At 35.5% G+C, this 16,049-nt stretch overlaps 1 protein-coding gene across 1 annotated transcript in view; it reads left to right on the top strand.

The window, feature by feature from the left end:
• The first annotated feature begins 264 nt into the window (after nucleotides 1-264).
• ETNK1 (ethanolamine kinase 1) overlaps nucleotides 265-16,049 on the top strand; it is a 46,761-nt gene continuing 30,976 nt past the window's right edge. Inside the window, exons 1-2 of the mRNA XM_006199936.4 lie at nucleotides 265-699; nucleotides 10,446-10,705. Coding sequence (XP_006199998.2) covers nucleotides 544-699; nucleotides 10,446-10,705 — 416 coding nt within the window. The 5' untranslated portion in view covers nucleotides 265-543. The remainder of the gene's footprint in view (nucleotides 700-10,445; nucleotides 10,706-16,049) is intronic.

Here is a 16,049-nt window from a genome sequence, read left to right as displayed (position 1 = left end):
TTGCTTTCCAGACAAACTCAGCCCTACTTCAAACCCAGACCCCGAAACCCTCCTGATCAGGTGAGCTAAAGCTGCAATGCCTTTCGTTCGGGTCTAGGCAGGGCTCGGGAGCCCCGCGTTTTTCAGACTAGCAGCGGCACAGCATCCTCCATAACGGCCGGGGAGCGAGCTCGGCGCACCAGGCCCGTCACGCCCGGGGCTAGAAAGTCGGCCTTGGCCCCTGACGCAGCGGAGGCCCCGCCCCGCGCGTGACGCCAGCGTCAGGCCAGTCCCGGCATGCTCCGCGCCCGCCGGCGGCCGAGCGCAGAGGAGAGGAATTTTCCTCGTGAGTAGCCCAGGCTCAGTTCAGCCGCTGTCCAGACGTGGGTCGGTGCGACTGCCGCCTCCAGCCGTTGCCCTACCGCTCGCCCGTCCGCCTGAACGCCCCCAGCCCTCCCGCGAGGGCGCCCCGGGACGGAAGGATCCAGCAGCCTGTCGGCGCCCGCCGTTCTCGTGGTCGCCGTCGCCGTCGTCGTTGTGATAGTCTCTGCCGTCGTCTGGGCCATGGCCAATTACATCCACGTCCCGCCCGGCTCCCCGGAGGTCCCCAAGCTGGACGTCACGGTTCAGGACCAGGAGGAGCAGCGCTGCCGGGAGGGGGCCCTGAGCCTCCTGCAACACCTGCGGCCGCACTGGGACCCTCAGGAGGTGACCCTGCAGGTAACGCCCACACCTCAGCCCCCCGGTCTCTCCCGACCTTGACGCGGCCCTGGGGGTGCTCACCGTCCCTTCTCGTCCCCCGTGGCCCGGGAGGACCCACGGGAGCGTCTTCTGCCTCCGTTCTTTGGGGAGTGACCCTGTATTTCCTTCATCACATCTAGGAAGGTCACTCCCCCTTCCTTCACACTTGCTGGCGGAGGTTGTCCTGGGGGCCGATTTTCTCTTTCCCGAAGGGGCTACATTAGTGACGCACCGATTCCACCTTGGGAGGGTTCCTGTTGATAGTTGCCCCTCCTCCTCCTCCCCTCTCCCTTCCAATTGCAAAACGGACCTTTTCCACTCCCCTTGCAAGGGGGTCCTCGCCCATCGGCCCAAGTCACCATCTCCTCCCCTTTCACAAATAATGCAGTAATTAATCCTCTCTGATCTTTTCCTTCCCCTCCCCTCCCCCGTTGGTGCACTCCCACTGATGCTCACCCTGCGTTTTATCTTCTCAAATCCTGGGATTGGGGAGAATACTTGATTCCAAAGTAACGACCATGGTCATCGTGCGTTATTCGAGTGGGTTCTTAGGTAGCCCCACACACATTATTTTACTTATAATCGGTATTTCTGAAAAATTTTAAGTCATGTTAGTCAAACCAGCAATATTTGGTGTTAGAATGATCAGTGACTTCTGAATATTTCTTTTTCTTGAGCCACAGATAGACAAAAATTAGTGGGGGGAGTCCTTAAGAACATAGGCGTTTTCCAATAGCTTATTTCTAATAAGTGACGATTTAGTATACATGAAATTTATTTTGAATACTGATTTGTTTTTAACTTTCGAAGTTTCAGTTACTGTAGACAAAAATGAACCTCCTTTTCCCTTACAAACACAGAGTAATTTCAAAGGCTGGCATATTTGAGGTTTGTTTCAAATCTGAGCAATAATGTAAGAATATTTCACTTGAAGTAGCCAAGTTATCTGCCTTGTTTGCTGACTGATTTATTTAAACATTGTTAATTGACTTAACAGTGTGTCAGATTCTTTGCTAAAGTAGTCACCTATACAAAAATGAATAAAACATGAGCAGTGCCCCAGGGCCCAGAACAGTTCCTGACACTTCAGGCTTTCTTGAATATTGGCTTCAGTTCTTACCACCTAGAAGAGTTTTGAGCAGATTAAAAGGACTCGTATGTTTTGGAAAAAAGTTGTTCAACAAAAATTTTGAAAATTGAAGGAAGTGTTTGTTAGCCAAGTATATAAGACATAGTGAATCCAAAGTGATTTTCATGTGCAGTTTAAAAAAATTATTATTTTCTTTAATTAAGGAACATTAGTTTAATTGAAACTTCCAAGTTGAAATTCTAGGCTCCTTTAGTTTATTGTTCATTAACTTATTTGTAGTTTATTATAGAAGATTTTTATATTCATTAAAATGATTTATATTCTGGCAGTCATTTGTAAGTTAAACAGGTATTAATTAAAGGCATTGCTACTTCCTGGAACACTCTGTTACTGGCAAACCATATTACTTTTTTGTGTGTGTGTGGGAAGTCAGTAAGTCTATTTATTTATTTATTATTAGTTTTTTTTTTTTTTTTCAAATGGAGGTACTGGGGATTGAACCCAGGCCCTGGTGCACGCTAAGCATGCACTTGAGCTATACCCTCCCCCGTCCTATATTACTTTTAAAGCAGAGACTTTAGAATTTGAAGCTTTGAAGCCTGGAATTTCAGATGATGTGTATGTTTGTAGAATAGTAGCAAATAGCAATCCAGAGGTACTGAGGGCCAGGTTGTGGGTTAGGTGATCTATATTTTTTATCATTTAATTGCTCAAAGAACAGTTGTAAGTAGGTACTACCTTTTTTTTTTTTTTTTTTTTTTTTAGTGAAACCCAGTGAAGTAAAGCCAGGATATATGTAAAAAAAAGGGATAAAATGTGGTAACATGAAACTGTTTTTGATTGTTGAAAAGTACTTGGGGTTGAGTCTTGTCTGATATGTGTGTAGCAGCTTTTGACTTTTAAGACCTTTGGACTCATTATCCAAACTTCTGATATAATTATTTTTAAGTGAAGGTAAATACTACCATTTATTTTGCACTTAGGATGATTGTTATTTAGAAATACAATCCCTCCATGAGCAAGCAAAGCTTTTGGTCTGGAAGCTGGGACAACTCCCAAGCTTAATTGATGATTATTCATCTCTCAGTTTAGAAGATCTGTCTCTCACATTCTAGGTCATTATAAACTCTGCTTTTGTGATGATTGATTCAGGATTTCTTTAGTAAATGTCAATGGGAATACTTTCTTTTGAGCTTTGCTTTTATTTCCTTTGAGGTATAAAAATATAAAAGTCATATCTCACTTCAGAAGGGGAAAGGATGTACCATACAGTCAACAGATTAAACCAGGTGTCAGTAATATAGCCTATATTTTAAAAAGATTTTTTTTCTAAAATTCTTATGTGATTTAAAATACGCTTTAAACATACCTTAGAGGCTTACTCTAGTAATAACTTATTTTACCTGGCACTCATTACTGCCAGCTGAATTATGCAGAGCAAATTGGAAAATCCAGAAGCAAGCAAAAAAGACGTAAGTGCATTCAAAATGAGAGCGGGCCCAGTCTTTGCTCAAAACTTATGGACACAGGGAATAATATATCTCATTTTAGATAAGGTCTTAACAAGCTTAATTTTTTTTCCCTATCTGGATGAGAATAAAGGAATACGATATGAAAGGAGTGGTGAGCTTTGCGGAGCGTAGCATCTGAGAATAGGCAGAGCAGATCTAAAGCCATACCAGTCGCAATGTTTTTTATTTAGCAATGTTTTACTGTTTGTAAAGAAAGCACTTTGACATACGTTTCTCTCAACAATCCTGCGAGCTAGATGAAGACAGTTAATGTGTATTTTATAGTTAATGAAACTGAACTTGTAGTTTGTAGTGCCAGATGAGAATTCATCTCATGAATTATTGCTCTTTGACTAAGAAAAGTTTATGTTCCTTTATTATGATCAAGACAGAAAAGCCATTTCTGTGCAAGATTAATTTCTTAAAAATTAAAGCTTTGGCTCATAGGAAGATTTTCCCTTGGACATAAATTTGCATTACTTTTTCTACATGCGACATTTTAGAAAAGGGATTCACTTAACTTTCTTTTAAGACAGTTAGTATCTAATAGTAAAGTATTTGAGTGGGTGTTAGGCCCTAAGACTACTTGACTACGGCTAAGAGATGTGTGTCTGATAATGTCTGAGAGGCTCCCATGTATTTTGATAACATGTGACCAAAAAGTCGGAGCCTAACGTGCTAGTTCATTTTCAGGTATTGACAGCTGTGTGACTTAGACTGAGCAAACCGCTTCACTTCTCCCTGGGGCCTCAGCATGATGTAGTGGAAGGAGGATGGGTTTTGAATCCTGATTCCAGCCATTTGTCACCTTTGACAAGTTTAAAAATCTCTATAAAGCGGAATTACTATGGAGGGGGAGGAGGGTATACTCAAGTGGTAGAGCGAGCGCATGCTCAGCATGCGTGAGGTCCTGGGTTCAATCCCAGTACTTTCTCTAAAAGCAAACAAATAAATAAATAGACCTAATTATACCAGCCCCCAACTAAAAAAATGAAATTGCTGTCTACCTTGGAAAATAGTAGATCAGTAGAGAATAGTAGACTTTAACTACTATACTACTAACAGTAATATTACTACTAGTACTAGTTTTACTACTTTACTATTAATCGTAGAATATCAGGAAAATTCAATGAAATACATAAATTTGTACATAGTATGTTTTAGTACTGCATGCCTCCATCTCTCAGCTCCAGCTTCCTCTTGGCTCTCCCCTCACCATTTGTAAGAGGAAAATTGATCTCAAAGAATTCTAAGCTCCTAAAATTTAGTAATCTTAACAGGTGTTTTTTGTACGAGGCATAACTAATTTTCAGCAGCCTTGCTTTGTATGACTAACTATAGCAGAAGGTAGGTATGGGAGAATGGAGGAGGGAAGGCTTCATACAAGAGACGGTACCTGAACTGAGCTTGGACGGAAAGATAGATGGAATGGGGAAGTATTTCTGGGCAAAGAAAAACTGCTTTCACAAAGCTAGACTATAAGTATCTTGGGCAGAATGGTGTGCGAACAAGAAAAGAAGTAGGAGTTATTTTCAGAAAAGTGATTGGTTAGGTATGAAGGTTCTACGCCTCATTAAAGAGGTGGTATTTTATTATCTAGGACACAGTGGGAAGCTGTTGAATGTTTTTAAGCAAGTAAGTTATATCATGTATTTTTTAGAGATGGGCAGGTTACAATGTAGGCAGCATCTATTGAAGGGAATGTTTTGAATTGGGGAATAAGTGATCCCTTGGGAAGGACATTGGTTTTAACACTGGCAGTTACCACCTACTGAGGATGCTAAATCCGTATATGGGTTAAAACCACTACAGTTTAAAAAGGTGACTTAGTATAAGATGTGATAGGATAGATTAGAGAGCATTGCAAGTAATAAGATAAGCATTATCTTGTGAAGCTTGTTTTAGTTTTATATAAAAGTATGTATGTACTGAATTAGATGATAAATATATTTTTCTGTATGTTGCATTAAAAACATTTGTGAAAGACAACCTAGGAGAGACTGTTGGTACAGAAAAGAGATGCTGGGATCCAAATTAGGACAGTGGCCTTGAAGATGGAAATAAGGGATAGATTTGACACTTCAGAAAAATAAATGTGCAGGACTTGTTAATTGCTGGCCAGTGAGGGAGAAAGCGGGCAGCTTAAGGGTTTGTGTGTGTGTGTCTGTGGGTGACAAAGATAGGAAAGTAATAAAAGAACTACATTTAAGGAATCAGGTTGTATTTCTCATGATCTTGTCCTAATAGGAATTACTTTAGTTAACAGATGGGCTATAAATAGATAAATTTCTATCACCCTTTTGAAAATTCTGAGATATAACAAACATATGGAAACTGCATGAAACATTAATTACTGTGGAACAAATACCTTTGTAACCCCAGCCCAGGAAAAGAAAGAAGATATTACCAGCAACCCAGAAAATCTCCCATTTCACTTCCTGCTCCTGACTTCTCTCTGCATCTACCGGTAATCACAATAGCAGTTAAAAAAAAAATTAAGTTAACAAAACAGGATATTTTGAATTAGTCACTTTTTCCAGTATTCTGAGAAAATAATATACTAAATACTGTGTCAGTACTCTGGGAAAATAATATAGTAAGTGTGTGAATTTTTTGATAAGGGACTATATGGACATGAAGTAATTTAGTTTTACTGAAAAGATGTACCAACCACAATGTTAAAACTTTGAATAGGAAAAATAACCCCACTTCCTATTCATATTTTATTGAAGAAATCAACTGTTTTATTTTATTACATTCGACTTGTCCCTTAAATATTTTACATAATTGTAATTGACCCATATGTACAATTTTGTATTCCTTTTTTTACGTAGCCTTTCATAAACATTTTTCCATGTTTGTATGGGATTGACCACAATTTTTGAAAGCTACATATTATTTGGTCATGTTAAACATTGTGTGACTTAATTATTTTTAAAATGAGGTTTTTAAAAATTTCTGAAGAGGGAGTATACAGAAGAAAATTAGAACTCATATTGTATATAAACCTGTTGATTTTGTTTAAAAAACTACAAATGATACATGCCCTTAGTAAAATATTTAAAACATAATCAAGGCTGTAAAATGAAGGGTAGAAAGTCCAACTCCCTCAACACCAAGTAATTCTCCCCGAATGTAATTTTGTGAACAGTTTCTTTTGAACTTATAAAAAATTATCAAATTATAGATTTACTAGCATACATTGTCTACCTGTGTTTATACATATAGTAAATATAACTATATTCTTTTTTGTATACATAATTAATTTTATTCTATGATTTCATCATGAGTTATTTCGTTGTTTTGTGTTACAATTTATGTAGTTATCTACAAACTTGTGAAGAGCTTAATGTGTGTCAGGCACTGTTGTAAGCGCTTCTGTGTGTATGAACTCATTAATCCTCATAAGAATCTATAAAATAGATTCTGATATGCTGATACTAAACATGAGTTTAGTGAATGAAGCTCATACAGGTTAAGTGGCCTGCCTGAGGTTACAGATACATAGCTAGAATTTAAACTCAGGTCGCCTTGCTCTGTAGCTCATCCGCTGAACTAGTACTGTCTTAAATACTTGACAAACTGAAAAGGAGATCCATGAGATTTGTACTAGTTTTTTCCCCTCCTTTGCGGTGGAATTTTATTTTTCTAGTATATACCTAATATAGTACACATATCTAGTATGTGCCTAGTATATTTTAATTGTAGGTTTTGGAAGGTTCAGCACGTTCAATTACTTGTTGGTTTATATATGTGGTGGAAACTATCCAAGAGCAAAAAGCATCATCCATACATCTTTAAAGTCGGAAATCTCTATCAAGAGATCACCAGGAACATACCAATAGCTGAACAAATTGGGTTTATTACTCCCTGCAGTTAAGGAAGATTTACTCCGTAGGGAGTGGTTTGACGCTCAGTGAGTGAGCGTTAGAAAGGACTTACAGGGTTTGGAGTTGTCTGGTGATTTGGAAGAGGGTTCAAGGAAGCGAGGCTTTCCTCTGGATTGGGTGCTGTCAGGAAGGGAGGGGGGCAAGTCTCTGACTGTGAGTAGTTTATCTTACCTAGAAGACTGGAGGAGTGAAGCAGGTCAAAGCTGTGACTGGAAGAGGAGCAGCAGTCTCTCATATTAGCCAGAATAGGATGATGTCTGGTCATTTTTGTGGTTTGGAAAATTGTCGTAGTTTTGTCTATGTTCAGACATGATTACAGAGTGGTTTTGTTTTTGTCTTGATCCATTATGACCACAGAATGGCCTCCTCTGTTGGTGTTTTGTGAAATTGCTTATGTTCAACAGAATCTCAAGGCCTTGCTGTGTGTGTCAGGTCAGTTCCTAGCTATTGGGCTCCTTTTGTTTCTCTCACGAGCTTAATTTTTTACACATGTAAACTAGATTCATTGCAAGAAAAAAAAGTGAGAAAACATACAGTAGCCGAAAGAAAGAAGTTTAAACTATTTAAGAGAGAAACAAGAAAGCAAGAAATAAGATTTAAACTACCTAATATTTTTATTGGATATCTTTGGAGACATTTTAATCCTTATTTATAGACAAAATATTTTTATAGATGAAGTTATATTATTCGTATATTTATTTTTTCGTCCCAGGGATTTATTGTGACTATCATTTCATTGCAAATATGTGACTGTGCAATAAAATATGTTAGTGTTATTGGAGTTGTGATCCTATGTCATTATTATAAATGTCTATACAATGTTTAGTGATCTTATCCAGTAATATTATCCATTTCTAGTCCTTTTAAGTGCATATGTCTTTATATGTATGTTTCTGTATGTACACATAAATGTACGTTATAGCATGCACAATTAAGGAAATTTATTATTATAGGCATTTGTTATAAGCTAGGTCAAGATGACAGTAATGTTCTACATGGATTCTAGTGTTTAAGTCCCTACTATTTGTTATGAGGGTATATAAAACATAGATTATGAGTCCTGGCATTTGAGGAGTGTAGAGTGTCATTCATTATAAGCAGTTTAGAATGTTAGTTTCTCAAACTTTATTACAGTAATTGAAATATTTTGTCCCTACATGACACCTGAAGAAGTTACAGAAAAACATGTGTGAATTGATATGGCATTTTAATAAGAAATAACATGCTTTTCCAGGACAGTAGCCATTGCTTTTTCTTTCTTTTTAAAAATGTTGCTCCTTTTATGTCTGATTATGGTCTTAAAACACACTCACTGTAGACATGGTGGAAAAACAGGAAGAAAATTAAAATGACCTGTATTCCCATTAGCCAGAGATAATATTAATGTTATATGATGTTTGAGGTCTGTATATATATTGAGGTCTCTATATATATATGACCTATATATATATATATATATAGACAGAATAGATAAACAAGGTCCTAGTGTACAGCACAGGGAACTGTATCAATGGCTTGTAGCAACCTGTAATAAAAATGTATATACATGTATATGTATAACTAAACCACTATGCTGTACACCAGAAACTAATACAACACTGCAAATCAAAAATTAAAATTAAAAAATGTTTAAAAAAAGAAATAGCGTGCTCTTCAGCGTAGATCTTAATAAAATGATGATTGGAATTGAGTTTTAAGTGTATATGCTTCTTGTCAATGTCTTCCTACATATAATCTTTTTGAAATCTAGGCGGAAAGCAATGTTTGTATGTCTCTGCATATATGAAAAACAGATACTCAAAATAAGTCTTTTCACATTGGCTTATAAAACTTACCTGTATTTGGTGAATAAGGGTTAACAGTCAAATCTGTATATAATAAAAAATGTAAAAATTTGTTAGAGGTATATTAACTTTAGTAAATACTTTCAAGTTTTACCTGAAGATCTAATCTAAAGCCTTTTCAGATGTCATTACAACAATCTTGTGAAAATAAAAATATTTACCCTCTTTCTCAAGCATTAGTTAAATGTGTTTACATTTATAACTTACCCTCTGTGCACTATTCCTGGTCTTTCCTAGTTGTCTTGGGAAAAATGTCCTTAACTCTTGGTTTCACTTTTACCTCTTATCCCTTTATTTCACCTGAGAGCCTCCAAAAGCTCTAAATTATAATTGGGTAAATAGAAAGTTAGTTTTAGCGTCAAACTAGTGTAGAGGAAAACAAAAGTTGCACTTTTTGAATAGAGTTAGAGAATTAATATTACTAATCATCTGTTTGTATTTTAGTATATAATTTGTGCTCAAATCTAAAAAAGGACTTTAAATACTTGACTTAAAGCTCTTGAAAAGTCCCCAAACTGCCTTTTAGAAAATATCAGAGAAATCTTTAGATACTTCTGTGTTCCTCTAATTAAGGTTGTGCTTCTTTTTTTAGCTGTAGTTTTCAATTTTAAATTATAACCTGAATACTTAAAACAATGTCTAATGTGTATTATGTTAAGTAATCTTTGAAAATAACATTTAAATATAGTTTTTTATATATTGGAGATTTACCGTAAGTTATAGTACATTATATGTATGTATTTAAAATTGTGAACGTTATTAAGGACTTTATGTCACATACTATGCTAGCAAGAAAGCCATTTTCCCTGTCTTCAGAGACTTTCTAATCTATTAGACATAGGAGGGAGAGAGTGTGTGTTGTACACACACACACACACACCCCCTACACATTTGTAATGATTCTGGTACAAAGCAGTAAGATGCAATTGGTTTTTAAAAAAATTTTTTTTCTTCCAGCTTAATTGAGACATACAGCACTATATACTTTTTTTTTTGGTGGAGGGGGAGATAATTAGGTTGTATTTATTTATTTAGCTATTTTAATGGAGGTATTGGGGATTTAACCCAGGGCCTCGTGCTTGCTAGGCACACTCTCTACTACTGAGCCGTACCCTCCCTAGATTGTATAGAAATACTGGAGATTGAATAATTAATACTTTCAGATCAAAAAAGACAAAATGTTGTAGGAATTAAGGGCAATATATTAAACAGTAGCATTCCTTTTTGTTTAAATCGAGAATTAAAATGATAGTTATGTTAGGCAAAAGTATTTAAAAGTGTTAAAAAGTAGGTATTTTCGTTAATCTAGTATTTAATAATTTTTAGCTTATCTCCTATTCCTTAAAAGTAAATAATTGTTTTTTCCCCATCTCTTTCTTTTTTTGGACAGCTTTTCACAGATGGAATCACAAATAAACTTATTGGCTGTTATGTGGGTAATACAATGGAGGATGTAGTCCTGGTGCGAATTTATGGCAATAAGACTGAACTGTTGGTCGATCGAGATGAGGAAGTGAAGAGTTTCCGAGTGTTGCAGGCTCATGGCTGTGCACCACAGCTCTACTGTACCTTCAATAACGGACTGTGTTATGAATTTATACAGGGAGAGGCACTGGATCCAAAGCATGTCTGTAACCCTGCCATTTTCAGGTATATTTCTTTTTCTTAATAATTTTTCCTTTTGAAAAATGAGAGTATTAAGTGCACTAAGGAAATATGTTTCAAAACTGCCTTTTCTTCCTTTGAGCAGCTGTTTGTTTAACTTAGAAACTTCCTTTAGTTTGGGGTTTGTTTTGTCTTGTTTTTGCTAAAGAAGAAACATTCCATCTGCCATTCTTATAGTTAACTCTTTGCAAAAGAAAGGACTGTGAGGTGTTACCTGAGCCTGCTGCAGAGCGTCAAGGCTTCCCCTTCATTTTTTAAAGCAGTGCTTGAGTTAAAGCATTACATATTTCTTATTACTAAGTTTGTTACTCAGTTGCTCATAGTTTGAGTTCTTGCTTATTAAGATTCTTTTCATTCTTTTAATGTTTCTTTGTTACTCTTTAAACTTTTAATTATTTAATTCAGAATACTATGTTTTCTGTAAGAATAATGTCTTGCATATGCTTGATCATTTTTCTAAAATTGCTATCTTTTAAAACTCTCTTTCTTCTCTTGAAAACTTGTAAATGGGAGTGATTTGAAAACAACAAGTTCATTTGTAGTTTAAAAGTTCTCAAACATTTTGGTCTCAAGACCCTTTTACAACTCTAAAAGATTACTGAGGACCCAAAGAGCTTTTGTTTATATGAGTTATATTTATCAATATATACCATGTTAGATATTAGGGCAGATTTTTTATAATAAAAGATTATCAAGTGCACATTTTTTTAGCTGTCAGTGTGATGACATCATCACAGGAGTTCATGTAGCTTCTTAGAACTACACCGTATACTCATTAGAAAATGAGAGTGAAAAAGGTAAGTAATACTTTATGAAAATAGTTTTAACCTCATAAACCTCCTGAAAGGGACTAGGGTCTAGGGATCCTAGATTACATTTTGATACTTGCTGAGTTAACGCACTGATAAAAACAGAATGGACTGGTATCATTTATTTATTTTAAACCTGTTTCAAATCGTATTTTAAGATATTTTGGCATACGAATCTACTTAAATCCTATCTTTTAGCTGTCAGATATGGTCTCTTCCCTTACATAGTGTGCTGTTTAGAATGTGTTGAAGGATCCTGATTAATTTATGTTTGTTCTTTTGTGTCAGAATTTTTTTGTAGTCTTCAAGTTTGCATGTAAGTTATTTATTTATAAACCCTCAATCTTGTTCACTGTGGTTGAGAAATATCTATGTAACAGGATTAAAAATGAATAGATGCCTAAATTACACCAAAGGAAAAGCTGGAATTAGATTCAATTACAAAAAAATATATTCCATGATATTGTTAGAGAAGGGACATACGAGCTTCCTAGTAACTAAAGCAGGGAGGAAAATACTAGTTTTAAGAGTCAGTATCCAGAAGATTTAAGAAAAAAGCTGTTTAAGACTAATACTGTTTTCACTGGTGTAGCAGTCTTAGCTGACTTTATAAAAACCACGTTTTCATACATTCTACTTTGATATTCTTAAGCTCTCTTTAATATACCGAATTTAAGCTTTCACTTGAACTGCTGGCAATGGTACTGTCTGCTGCTCAGAAGTTCATATTCATGAAGTTTTCAACTCATTTTACTATTACATGATGGAAACTGGATGTCTGGAGCAGTTTTTTCTCTTTCAGTGATGGTGGGAAGTTGTGGGATCAGGAGCCATGTGAGATTCTGTTTTAGGCAGTATAGCTCTGTCCCTAAGAGTACACTGTGGAGCCAGATTGACTTACTCAGTTTTATGAACTGTGACTTTGGGCCTACTACTTAAATGTTTTCTACCTTTATTTCCTCATCTAAACAATGGGATTAATAATAGTTTCTACCTCCAAGGTTGTTGTAAGGATGTAAAAAGCTTAGAACAGTTCCTGGCACATAATAAACAGTTAGCTTTTATAATTATTGTTTTTCTTAAGACTTTTCACACCGTTATCAACTTCTACAGAACTTCTAACAATTTGAACATTAACTGAAGAAAGTTTTAAAATGCTACTTAGGCAAATTATCATGGATATTACCAATCTATTGTCTTTGTTATGCTTTTAGGAACATATCTTGAATTTTAAAATTCAGACAGACTTCTGTGCTTTTAAAAACTAGCTATTATGGCATATAGTGTTCCTTGAGGTGGGAAAGCAGCATATGGATGTGGCATAGCAAATATTTATTGCCACTACCCCTCCCTGCACCCCCGCCTCCAGCCCTTGGTTTGTAACAGACAATACTAACCTATTTTGAAATTCTTTCTTCCTGAACCTAGATGAGACCTCAGAATCCTTCAGCTAGACAGTTTTAGGTAATTATTACCCATTTGTTCTCTGTTGTTTTGGTTTTATTTTAACTTCCTTGCAGAGATCATTTTATACTAAAAATTCAGGATTTATTTTTTTCACTAATACTGAATAACAATAGTAATGCACATATTACAGTTCTGTTACTTGGAGAGATAATAAAGTGATGATGGTGGCTAATTCTGATATAGCACTTAATTGGCTGGATACTGTTCTAAACACCTTATGTATATTAATACATTCAACTCTTAACAATCCTAGGGGATAGGTAATATGATCACATTTTAATAGATAAGAAAAGTGAAGTGCAAAGATTTTACGTAATTTGCCTAAGATCACGTGACTAGTGAAAGTACAACCCCAAAGAATACTAATGGTGAGTAACTACCTTTCTACTTACTTATTGAGAAAAGAACATAAAATGTAAGGAAAATAGTAAAGCCTTTGTGATACCGCTTATAATGATTAACTTGTTATGAAAATTTGTATAATTAAAGTGAATAGACTCAATAAGAAAATAAATGATTTTTTTCCTATTTATTGATTTCTGATCATTTTATATAATTAATTATCATTAAGCTTACCACAGAATTGTTCTAACAGGAAAGCTTTTCATAATTGATCTTTTAAAGCTACCTTAAGTGGAGAAATTTAGTCTGTGACAGACAATAACCTTGGGAAAAAATAAGCTAAATAGTATACAGAGGAACAGAAACAGTTTTCAAAAAAGTACAGATAGGTTACTTTGGTATAGTTGGGAAGTTAGGCAGTGTTTAACTGTGATAACATTTGAACTGGACTTTAAAGGATGAGGCAGAACATGGAGAAGGCTGAGGGAGATGACAGGTTAAAGACTGAGTTGCATCAAGTTAATGTTTAAGTAGTAATTTGATTTACGGAAATTTATTATGACCTTTCGAATTTTTTACTTGAACTTTTCTGTAGCAGTCAAATATTGCAGAGACCTTAAATTTTTTTTTTTTTAATTCAAAGGTGTTTGGGAATTTTCTCATCAGATATTTCTCTAAAACTTGCCTCTTGGCTGGGAATCCTGCCTGAGATTTAATTAAAACCAGCCAGCAATAGACATATTGGGAGAAATGCAGTTTAAAATGAGTTATTGCACACTTATCAAGGAGCATAACCAAAAACACCAACTTCCAGTACTGAGGGTGTTGTAGTGGAACTGGTACACTGAGTTGCAAGTAAAATTGGTAATGTTCTCTTTTGGAAATCGATAGGGCAATATATAGTAACTCATTAAAAAAGCTATATGCTTGTTTCTGTCACAACAGCTCTTATGTTTAGCTATAACTAAGGTATATCAGCACAAGTAAGTGTTTACATAACTGTTGAAATGATTTTGAATATTGTTTAAAACATGCAAAATGTCTGATGCAGGGCTAAGAGGAAAAAAATCAGCTTAATAGTTGAACTGTGGCTACAATCAGGCAATAATTTGCTTATGTGAAGACTCAAGGGGAGTTTATAAAAAAAAGAAATTCTGGTAGGATGGTAGGATTAGGGATTTTTTTCCAGTTTCAAAAAATGCCTATTCTTTTTATAATGCTCTTAATTTTTTAAAAGCTTCCAAAAGGGGGAGCAATTAGTGAGTATTAGTGGGTATTTGAGGAGATTTTCTGAGCCTTGAGATTTTCAAGCATTTGGCTTTATTGAGTATGGGATTTTAAGGTAGCATTTGCCTTGATTTTAGTGCAGTAAACCTTACTTATTGAGACTAGGTAGAAGGACCAATCTATGACAGTGGAAATCAGAAATCTTTAATTTTTTATTGCCCTTTTGTATATACAAAAACAAATTAATAGTTTATTAAATAATGTTACGTTACCTTAGTAAAGAGATGTTTTTAAAATAATTTTTTCCTGTTGTATATAAAATTTACTTCTAGAAGGCAAAGTGCTCTAATCAAGTCTTTTTAAGAACTATATTCTTTTTTTAATCACCATTTATTTAATTAAATTTTTTCTTTTTAATTGTGGTAAAATAGATATAGCAACATTTACCATCTTAAATCGTTTTAAAGTGTACAGTTCCATAATACATTCATGTTGTTGTATAGCTGGTCTCCATAGTTCTTTTCATCTTGCAAGACTAAAATTTTATATGCATTAAACAACAGCTTCCCATTCTCCCCTACCCCTATCCTTGGCAACCATCATTCTGCTTTCTATCTGAATGAATTTGACTCTAGGTACCTTTTGTAAGTGGAATCTTACTTTTGTCTTTTTGTGACTGGCTTATTTCACTTAGCACAATGTCTTCAAGGTTCATCCATGTTGTAGCATGTGTCAGACAGAATTTCCTTTTTTTAAGGTGGAATAATATTCCATTATATGTATGTACTGTGTTTTGTTTATCCATTAATCCATGGATAGACATTTGGGTTGCTTCTACTTTTTTGGTTTTTTTTTTCACAATGCTCTTATGAATGTGAGAGTGCAGATATCTTTTTGAGACCCTACTTTCAATTCTTTTGGGTGTATAACCAGAATTGCTAGGTCATATGGTAATTCTATTTTTAATACTTTTAGGAACTGCCATGCTGTTTTCCATAGCGGCGGCACCAGTTTACATTCCCACCAATAGTGCACAAGGGTTCTGATTTCTCCAGGTCCTTCCTAACACTTTTTAGTTTCTTTGTTTTTTTGATAGTAGGCATCCTAATTGCAAGAAGGTAACGTCTCATTGTGCTTTTGATTTTTATTTCTCTAATGATGGGTTAGTCATGTTTAGCATCTTTTCTTATGCTTGTTGGCCATTTGTGTCTCTTCTTGGAGGAAATGTCAATTCTAGTCCTTTACTGATTTTCTAGTTGGATTATTTATTTTTTGTTGTTGAGGTATAAGAGTACTTTATGTATCCTGGCCATTAACCCCTTATCACACGTATGACTTACAAATACTGTATATGTATATGACTTAAGGAAAGTATTAAGGAACTTTTTTCTTTTACATGTGGATATCCTGTTTTCCAACACGAAGTTTTGAAAAGACTGTCCTTTGTCTTTGAATGGTCTTGGCATCCTTATTGAAAGTCATTT

Source organism: Vicugna pacos, chromosome 34 (genome assembly GCF_048564905.1).
Source record: "Vicugna pacos chromosome 34, VicPac4, whole genome shotgun sequence".
NCBI classification, from domain to species: Eukaryota; Metazoa; Chordata; class Mammalia; order Artiodactyla; family Camelidae; genus Vicugna; species Vicugna pacos.
Note: the sequence above shows the minus strand (reverse complement) of the source record. Positions and strands in the feature narration are given on the sequence as shown.